This window comes from Galeopterus variegatus, unplaced genomic scaffold (genome assembly GCF_000696425.1).
Source record: "Galeopterus variegatus unplaced genomic scaffold, G_variegatus-3.0.2 Scaffold1917, whole genome shotgun sequence".
Classification (NCBI taxonomy): Eukaryota; Metazoa; Chordata; class Mammalia; order Dermoptera; family Cynocephalidae; genus Galeopterus; species Galeopterus variegatus.
This window is the reverse complement of record NW_007728028.1, coordinates 16,026-26,202: the sequence shown is the minus strand read 5'-3', so window position 1 is coordinate 26,202 and position 10,177 is coordinate 16,026. Positions and strand designations below refer to the sequence as shown.

Below are 10,177 nucleotides of genomic sequence, written 5' to 3'. Positions count from 1 at the left end.
AAAAAAAAAAAAAAAAAAAAAAAAAAAAAAAAAAAAAAAAAAAAAAAAAAAAAAAAAAAGAAAACGTATACTTCTACAAAGGATTTCAGATCATATTTTAAATTATTAACAGAAAAAATAAATTCACTTCTGTATTACTCTTGAGAAGACACATAAGAGAGAACTGCTCTGTATAAACATACAGAAAATTCCTGATTTACCAACCACCAGACCCACAAATGATTGGTGAACATAGAGAGAGCTGTGGCTAATGCTCTAACATGAGCTGCTAGGACTTTCATCCATTTAATTATTAACACTTAACAAGTCTACTGTCTTGTTTCCATTAAGATTGAAGGGTACTAAGTGGATTTGAAGCTTAAGCTATTTGTAATACATCAAATACAGTACAGACTAAATATTTTGCTTATTTGTTTTACAAAGAGCATAAGAAAAATAACCACCAATTACTTTGAAGAAATGCAACTAACAATGTTAACAAACTTTTGAGACCCAATTCATTTGCAATCTGGTGCTGCCTGTACAGTTAATGCTTAGTTACTAGAATAAGATAAGAGAATTTCAAACTTTGGAGAACTAATATACCTCTCTTGACCTTCGATTGCTATAAAGTATCAAAGTGGGGGAGGGCAAATATACCTGTAGCAGCTCTACAGTTAAATGTATTCCAAGGTAGCACATTTCTTCAATCATGTAAATTATCTGTCAGTTAATAAGCATTTTAATAGCTTTTTTACTCTTTTGTACTGACTTTTTAAATACCATGCAAAGATCAATAATAAAACAAATACTTCATTTTCTAATTATATTTCCATGTTTAGATGGCATTATTTTCTCATATATTCACATAATTACAGTATATTATGAATAACATACAAATGAAAATTCTTAGGACCATGTAGGGTAGAAATATTAAAAAATTACAAACCTTATAGGTGTTTAGACTCCACTTTCTAACAAGTTCTAACTTTTCCATTGCAGGATTTTTAATTTCATCTGCTAGAATAACTGGTCCACTTTTTGTCTGTGTTCTCTGGCCACCTGCATGATCATAGCAAAAGATAAAAACACAATCCAGATAAAGCTAAGTAGGGAAAGAAAACAAAACGTTGATGCTGTTGAAATTAAACCACTTATGCATTTAAAAAATAAAAAGGTTTCCACAAAGTGAAGGGCTTTTCTAGAATCACTGAAGATAATTTCCTAACTACTTAAAAAACATTTCTGTTCATTAAACACAAATGCCATGTGGTATGTCTGTCTTCCTTTAAAAAAAAAAAATTCTGCCACAATCAGCCTTTTCTATATAAGCTACAGTTTACTCCAAGAAAATAAAATTTTCACAACTAATCTTATAATCTAATGACCCTGAAAAAGAACTATCTTCATCAATAAAAATCTAAAAGTCCACATAATCCCCATAGCGACCTCCTTTCACTGTACTACGTAGACCAGAACAACAAAACATTGCTATCATTTTGTAGGATTTGAAACAGTAGCTGAAATTTCATATATTCATTAAAATTATCTTAACACCAGTATGACTGGCTGGGTTGAAACAAGAGCTACATTGTACCTCTTTTTTCTCAAGAGACCAAGAAAAAAAAAGGCTAAAAAAAACCCAGCCATAATTAATAAAGGCAGTGTAAAATCCTGACAATGTATTGTTCCAAACAGTACATTAAAAATTCATGACATAAAAGCAACTCTATAACCATAAAGTTCCTAATAGTAAAATATTTTTCATAGCAGAAAGATGTTTCCTAAACGTTTATTATACTAATGACTTGGAATAAAAACTTTATATAATTCAAAAAGAACAATGAAATAAGGAAAAGAGAAAAAGTTGTAAAAACGGTTTTAAAAATTTAAGGTCAGCAAAAACAACTTCTCTCAGTTATTCCTAGAGCTGGACCAGCTTTTATGACAGATTTACCACCGTCTAAGATTGCGAACAGTGTATAAAATGAAATACATCTAAGAATTTACAAAACTTTCATAGACACAAAATAGAAATGTTAACATTTCATATAAAAAGAAATGTGGAGCTCATTTTCTCCCCATTTTTATAGACCAGTAACATTAAAGTGCAGAGCAAATTCAATGCAAAGATATTGATTTTTCCTAAATATTTTTCACTGGGTATAACTCATAAGTTACAGTCTGCATACTATTTGTAAGTTAGGCTGAAAATAAGAAGACTCAACCTTTTCCACTTGATCTATTCCCAATAACAAACAGCCCAATTGTTGAAAGTTCCTTTTCTGTTTAATTGAAAACAAAGGGCAGAGTTGCAAAGCTGGGAGTTGAGGATCAGATAAGTGAACCTGTATTTTCCAGAAAGAAAGAATGATTTAAAACAAATCAAATTTTACCATGTTTTTAATCTTAAAAATGGATTAAATTTCAGATTTGTGATACCACCTAACTACTTTGAAAAGCCAGAAAGACAGGCAATGGCTAAAAAGATCATTTCCCCTATTGTTAAAAAAAAAAAAAAAGAGGAGCAGCCACCAAAAAAGCCAGAATAACACACACCTAAGAACATAAAGCAAGTGATTATGAAACTGAGTGAATTAGTTTAGCTTCAGCAGTAGCAAGAAGGGCTTTATCCAATCAGCGCAGTGAATACCTGCAGGAACTATTAAATCACTTCCTTGTTGAGCCAGTCGACTAGCTGCAACCCTGCTAGGAGACATAACAGATGGCAATGGTGGTGCTGGGGAACCTGAAAAGGGTAGACATTTAACTGTGAAAATCCTTTTCCTCCTCCACATACTGTACATTTTGAATATAGGTTTACTGACAGTTCCTTTAAAATATTCAAACACTAGGATTAAAAACTGGAATTCATATATTTCCTTTCTTGCAGGAAAGGACTAATAATAAATGAACACTACCAGGCTGAGTTCTTATATGAATTTTTCACAAAACTGACAAAACCAAATAAAACACAAATGTATATGAAGAAATTTGGCAAGATCACATCTAAAGAGGACTTTACCTGGACTCTGCTATTTCCAAAATCAATTAATAGAATGTGATTAAAGATTTCATAACTTGCTACTCTTCTGTACAAAGGAAAAGCTCTTCAAGTAAAAATCCAAAGGCATTAAGGAAATGTTAATGAATTACAGCCTTCACAGGAATTACAAATTTCAAATCTTAAGTACCGTAGACCATTGCTAATCATAGTGTAAATGCAGGAGACCTATATCAATTAAGTCACTTCGAAACTTGTTATACATGCAAAATCTCAGGTCCTGCCCCAGAACCACTGATCCAGAACGTGCATTTTCACAAGATCTCCAGGTGATCCATATGTACTTTCAAGTCTGAGAAGTCCTGCTAACATTCATAACCTCCAGGGACATTTTCAGTCCTCATCACACTTCTCTGTTCAGTAATATTAACTACTATTAGATACTCTCTACTTGAAATTCTTTCTTTGGTTTCTGTAACTTTACTCTCTTTTTATTCTTTCCAGACTTTGCCTGCTCCTTCGTACTTTACTTTGCAGGCTTATCCTGTCCCTCAGCCACTGGATGTGACTTGTTCCTGGCCTGTCTTTTTTTTCTTTCCCTCCCAAACTCTCTTTTCTCATCCCCACCCTCTCTATCACCTCAGAACAATTGTTCATGCTGATTTTTCTGTCTGAAATATTCTTCTCTTGAGTCTTTACCTGGTTAACTCCTATTAGTCTTTTAGGTCTAAATTTAATTATCACTTGTTCAGGGAAGCTTTCCCTGAATTCTGATTAGTAAAATTGCCTGTTATATTTCCCACAGCATCATTCAGCTTTTTTTTTTTTTTTCTTTTTTGTCTTTTTTACTGACCAGTAACGGGATCGCAACCCTCGGTGTCACACCGTACCGGGCACCGGCAACGGGATCACAACCCTCGGTGTTGCGCCCGCACCGCGCTCAACCAGTGAGCGGGAACCGGTCTCCACATGGGATCCGAACCCTCGGCGGGAGCACCGCCGCACTCTCAAGCGGTGCACTCTCCAGTGCGCCACCGGGCCAGCCCACTCCTAGAGCTTTTATACTTGGGACACTCCACAAGATCTACTGATTTTCAGTGCAACAGTAATCTATAGTTTTCTAAAAGCCACTCATGATTCTCAAACACAGCCAAGTTTGAGAACCAGCATAAAGAACACAATTTTTAAATGAAACACAAATGAATTTTAAATTCTAACTCTGGGTTTGAAATTCTGGCTCTATCTACCACATAGTATCAGGAACAGCCTGGCAAACTACCTAACATCTCTGAGCTTTAGTTCACCATGTTACTACGAGTTATCTACATGGTAAGAAATATGGACTATCCTGTATTGTTGTTAATGCCCAGCATCAAACCTAAGGGAGGAATAATTAAAAAGAAGTTGAAAAAATATGGAAATCCTTCCACATTTAGCTGAGAATATTTTAATGTCTGTAATGTACTTTTATTTCAATTACACTCTTCCCCATTTCTCTGGAAAACATATAATGTACCAAATTCATAAATTTTCTTTTTTTTTTTTTTTTGTCTTTTGTCTTTTTTCCATGTCCGGCAACGGATCGCAACCCTCAGTGTTGCCCCCGTACCGGATCGGGGACCGGCAACGGGATCGCAAGCCTCGGTGTTGCTCCCGCGCCTCGCTCAGCCAGTGAGCGGGAACCGGTCTGTATGTGGGATCTGAACCCTCGGACGGGAGCGCCGCCGCGCTTCCCAAGCAGCACACTATCCAGTGCGCCACCGGGCCGGCCCTCATAAATTTTCTAATAGGAAAGAATCAACATCCACTTTTTTTTTTTTTCTTTACTTACAATTAGTAATAATTTGTCATACTGTAGATATACTAAGTTCTGATGTGGAAACAGTCACCGGTTCTAACAGTATGAAAACCTTAATTTGGACTGGATCTCACATTAAAATTCAAACACACCATAGACCTACATAGACTGATACTACCTTTTCAAAGTAAGACATACTTGTCTCTTTAAATCTATTGAATTATAAAATTTAAAACTGGAAGAAATGACAGAAATCAACTAGTCTGAACTTTCACATTAAACTATAAAAAAAATGAGGCCCAGAGAGGATGAAATAGTTTCTTATTAGAGATTCAGATTTTCTAAATCTATACCATAATATCTCCATTATTAAATTCAATACAGAAAACAATAATCTGTAAGTTATTTGCTGAGTTGGAAAACATTTTTATAGGTAATCTAGTCCAATCACCATTTTAAACAAAGAATATATTTCTACTATCCAAGGAACAAGGACTTTTATTATTAGGAAGTGTTAAATAAAAGACTACTGTAGTTCCATGTCTTGACCCCAGGAACAGAGCTCTGTTTCTTCTAGGTATTACAGTTCATTAATCTTGCACGAGAAATAATACCATGGCACAACATGAGCTGTGTATAATATATATAACAAATGATACATAACTTTCCAAACTCAAGTTGCAAATGATATGGTGCTGAGGTAACTGGGACTTCAGCTTTTTTGTTTTACCTTCAAAGGTAATTATCACTTCTTTGTATCTTCAATATCCTAACCCTTTAAGCTACTAATTTAATTACCAGAATTATTCACTAATACCCAATTTTTAGAAATTCTTAAAAATCCAGGATCCTGGGGCGGGCCCGGTGGCGCACTGCTACAGTGTGCCGCTTGGGAGCGCGGCGGCACTCCCGCCCAGGGGTCGGATCCCACATACAGACCGGTTCCCGCTCACTGGCTGAGCGAGGTGCGGGCGCAGCACCGAGGGTTGCGATCCCATTGTTGGTCCCGGTCCGGTACGGTACGGGCACGACACTGAGGGTTGGGGTCCGTTGCCGGACACGAAAAAAGACAAAAAGGAAAAAAAAAAAAAAAATCCAGGATCCTGGGGCGGGCCCGGTGGCGCACTGCTACAGTGTGCCGCTTGGGAGCGCGGCGGCACTCCCGCCCAGGGGTCGGATCCCACATACAGACCGGTTCCCGCTCACTGGCTGAGCGAGGTGCGGGCGCAGCACCGAGGGTTGCGATCCCATTGTTGGTCCCGGTCCGGTACGGTACGGGCACGACACTGAGGGTTGCGATCCGTTGCCGGACACGAAAAAAGACAAAAAGGAAAAAAAAAAAAAAAAATCCAGGATCCTGCATATTGACGGAATTAGGGGAATGAGCTCTGTTTCATCTCAACAACAGAAATCTAGGAATATGAATAAATGTATGCAATGATTGAAGCCCCCCATTAAAATAAAACCTACATACTAAGTACACTTTACTCTTATGAGCTTTGATTTATTCATGACTCCCACTATTACTGATTCTGCAGCATATTTGTTGTTAGGCAGATTTCAATATTTGTTATTGTTTTTAGGCTGAATTTAAAGATAATTTCTTCTAAATTTGCTCTAGACAGAAAGGTAGATGGTTAATATTCTTCTTGCAGTAACTGTTCAAGTGATAAAAGGCCATTATTAAGTTATCATTCAGTCATTTTTCCAGAGAGTTAATATAGCCCTAATTCTTTTAATATTTTTTCAAAAAACCTATTTCCTAAATTTTAATCATGTTGCTGTTTCTCATGTTCACTCCAATATATCTACATATATCTTTTAAAAAGGGCACTTAAAACAACTACATTTTCCAATAAATGCTTAACTAATCCGAGTATGGCAGATTAATGATCTTTTTAATACATTAATAACAATGCAATTTGGGTTAAAAAATGTTTTATAAACTCAGTTCAAAGAGACATAAACTACTGCCGTTATCATGAAACATTTTTTATTCCAATTTGAAGAACTGGGATGTATCTATAAGCAAGTGAAACTAACTGGCATTTTAATGCTCATATTATAGCGGTTTATAAAGGCCAGTTGATTTCAATTATTGTATAATACTGTTTCACTTTAAGGGGAAAAAGAGTAAAACAAATGTCAGCTAAATGATGTCATTAAAAATACTTAAAATATTTTCTAGTAAATTAGTTCTTAATTCCGTGTTGACACTTAAATTTCAAAATTGGTGACTGGTCCAAAACTGGCATCGAATTACACAAAGTAAGACATATTTATAAGCACTCATAATTTTAGGTTATCAGTCAACCCTTTCAAAGTTATCCCCAACATAAGAATGCCACAATGCTTCAGAATGACTACCAAGACATTGACATGCCTGAGCCCTTTTAAAGCTTTATTCTTCTGGGCATAAAAATGAAAAGGGAGAAAAATGATGTCACTACATAGCCCATTCATTTCACAGCAAAAGTAGAGGATATTATACTGGATTACTTTAAATGCCTATTTCCAGAATCCATGGAGCAAAAAAACAGAGTTCAAAATCTAAATCATTCTTGAATAATATACTGACCAATAGTACAATAAAAATATAGAATACTATTATCTGCAGGAGAGCGAAGGACTGCAAAGGCATGAAGATCTTTTTTTCATCTTGTGAAAACATAATGAAGTATTAAAATTAATATACTCCACTGAACATCAACCCACTTTAACTACAGCTGTCAAGAAAACGATCTATTTTCCACATCCAGATGTGCACATGAGTTTACTTCCTTTCACTCATGTAAAAATAAAAAACCACCTGAAAAAAGTTATTACAGGTAAGAGCATTAGAAAAAGGAAGCAATTTTTTCCTTTCTATTTTATATATATATATATATATATATATATATATTGGATGTGTGCAGGAAAGAGTTAACATAGCAGGCCTAACCTTAGCCTACCCTTAAAAATGCCTGCGTATAAGAATCTTGGTATGTGCTAAGCAGAGGATGCTTCTGTGAGCAGCCCCAATAAAAACTCTGTGTACTGAATCTCTAAATGAGCCTCCCCTTCACTGGCAACATTTCACATATGTGGTCACAACTCATCACTGGGGGAATTAAGCAATTCATGTGTGACCGCACTAGAAGACCCTTGGAAGCTTGTGCCTAGTTCTCCCCAGACTTTACCTCATGCATGTTTTGCCTTTACTGATTGTGCTTGGTATTCTTTCACTGTAATAAATCATAGCCATGAGTGTGACTACATATTGAATCCTGTGAGTCCTCCTAGCAAATTACTGAACGTGAGGATGGTCTTGGAGTCCTCCTATGCAGCATGTATAGTAGGAAAAATAAAAGTTATTTTCCTATTTGTTTTGAAATAGGAAATATGTATTTATACAAATCAATATTGATTTATAGTTATAAATTTTGTGATTACAAGCTAAAACACTCTAAATTTACATTTTGATATAATATCTGAATTTTTATTTCAGTATTTTAAAGCCAATTCTTAAATAATAATCAGTGATACTATGCACATTGATCTATTTATATAAAGACGACTATTAAAATAATTCCTAAATTACTTAAATCGAAGAGAAAAGGATTATGTTTATAATCAATGTTTTATCGCAGAATTATAGGGCTCGACCCTTGTGTTTTATTAATAAAAGTTCTAGTTGGTGAACTCCCATCCTCCATCCCAGCCATCTTTACAAATATATGGGCTCTTACCTTGAAATGCGCCTGCTTCAATAACCCCCTCTTTGGTACTGTCAAAGCCATGAGATGTAATTTGGGTTTCTGAGAGACCAAGTCCAGACGGTAATGAACGCTTCAAATCCTTAACAACATTTAAATAAAAGAAAAAAATCTTTGTAAAAAAAAATCCCATAATAGTTCAGAATAACTGTGTCCTTTCAATCACATCTTAAATTATTTTTCCTCTCTACTATGTGGTATTACCTTATACTGTCATGGCATTCTATAATGATGTACAATCAGCAGCAAATACAGCAAGATTTGTTATTAACTGGTACAGTGCATATCAAATAAGAGGGGTTTTCAAAAAGCTTATGGAAAGATTTATATTATCTTGTAATTCACTTTTTCCATTAACTTTTTGAAGTAACCTCATACAATACACTTTTATTATTCTGGAATTAAGCAACAGGCAGATATTAAAATTCAATTTAAAAATTTTAAGCTACTGATACATCAGGAAAATTGTTTTAAGAAATGAAACTAAGGCCACTGAAATGCCATATCTAATATGTAAAATTGACTAATGTCTAATATAATCATAATGAGCCTGATTAATGGTCAGTATAAACAAACTGAATACTTGTGATGCTAATTTCCCTTTGATTTCAAGGTTAGCTAGGTAAATTGGGCTTCTCTGACTTCCGTCTGGGTTGGGTAAAGAAATTTCCTTCTATTTAGATTTATATTAAACACTGATATTATCTGACCTAACTGCAAGTAAGCTTACAGTTGAACTTAAGTGTAATAAAAATAATATTCAACATTAAGTCTTATAGTTTAAAAAGAATAGAAAGCCAAGAAGCACAGTGTTCTTAAAGACGCAAACACGGTTAAGTATATTCTAAAAAGTTTTGTCCAGAACCTTGTAAATTAAGTCTCAGGGGTTAGAATGATTAAGCAAACAGGCCAAGTAAAACAATCTAAAATCATCAAGAACCAAAGCTGAGGCTACAGTTTGCTGGCTCTATGGGATGCCACTAAATTAACAATTCAGACTTAAAAGTGGCCTATCCACATGACTGTTCAAAGAAATCAAACTAAAATAAAGTACGGATTAAATCTAAAATAAAATCACTTTTCTATTTACCTTTATTAAATTTGCATGGAAATTTCAGGACTATGACAAGTTATAAGTAAATACAGCTAATAGTTAAGCTTAAAACTGGTCGTAGTTTAATATATCAGATCTCAGATTATAAAGATATATAACTAGTGTTATATATTTTTTACTAATCCATCACACATCTTTTAATGTAATGGTAGGGAGTTTATAGCAGGGGTCCAGGATATTTCTCTAAATGGGGAATTATACTTTTTTAAGTAGGACAAGACATGCACTTCTTAATCAGTAGGTGAAGGCAATATGTAATCAAACAGAAAAGTACATGTATGTAACAATTTATAATGTAGTTAAGAATTCAAAAGAGGGAATGATCATTAAACAGAAGAAAAGTCTTGGGCCGGCCCATGGCTCACTTGGGAGAGTGTGGTGCTGATAACACCAAGGCCCCGGGTTCGGATCCCATATAGGGATGGCCGGTTCGCTCACTGGCTGAGCGTGGTGCTGACAACACCAAGCCAAGGTTTAAGATCCCCTTACCGGTCATCTTTTTAAAAAATAAATAAATAAATAAACAG

At 35.0% G+C, this 10,177-nt stretch overlaps 1 protein-coding gene across 1 annotated transcript in view; it reads right to left on the bottom strand.

The window, feature by feature from the left end:
* ARFIP1 (ADP-ribosylation factor interacting protein 1) overlaps window positions 1-8,617 on the bottom strand; it is a 50,583-nt gene extending 41,966 nt beyond the window's left edge. Inside the window, exons 1-3 of the mRNA XM_008579586.1 lie at window positions 8,510-8,617; window positions 2,633-2,728; window positions 929-1,041 (exon numbers count right to left, since the gene is read on the bottom strand). Of these exons, the coding sequence (XP_008577808.1) occupies window positions 929-1,041; window positions 2,633-2,699 (180 nt within the window). The 5' untranslated portion in view covers window positions 2,700-2,728; window positions 8,510-8,617. The remainder of the gene's footprint in view (window positions 1-928; window positions 1,042-2,632; window positions 2,729-8,509) is intronic.
* Window positions 8,618-10,177: the final 1,560 nt, after the last annotated feature.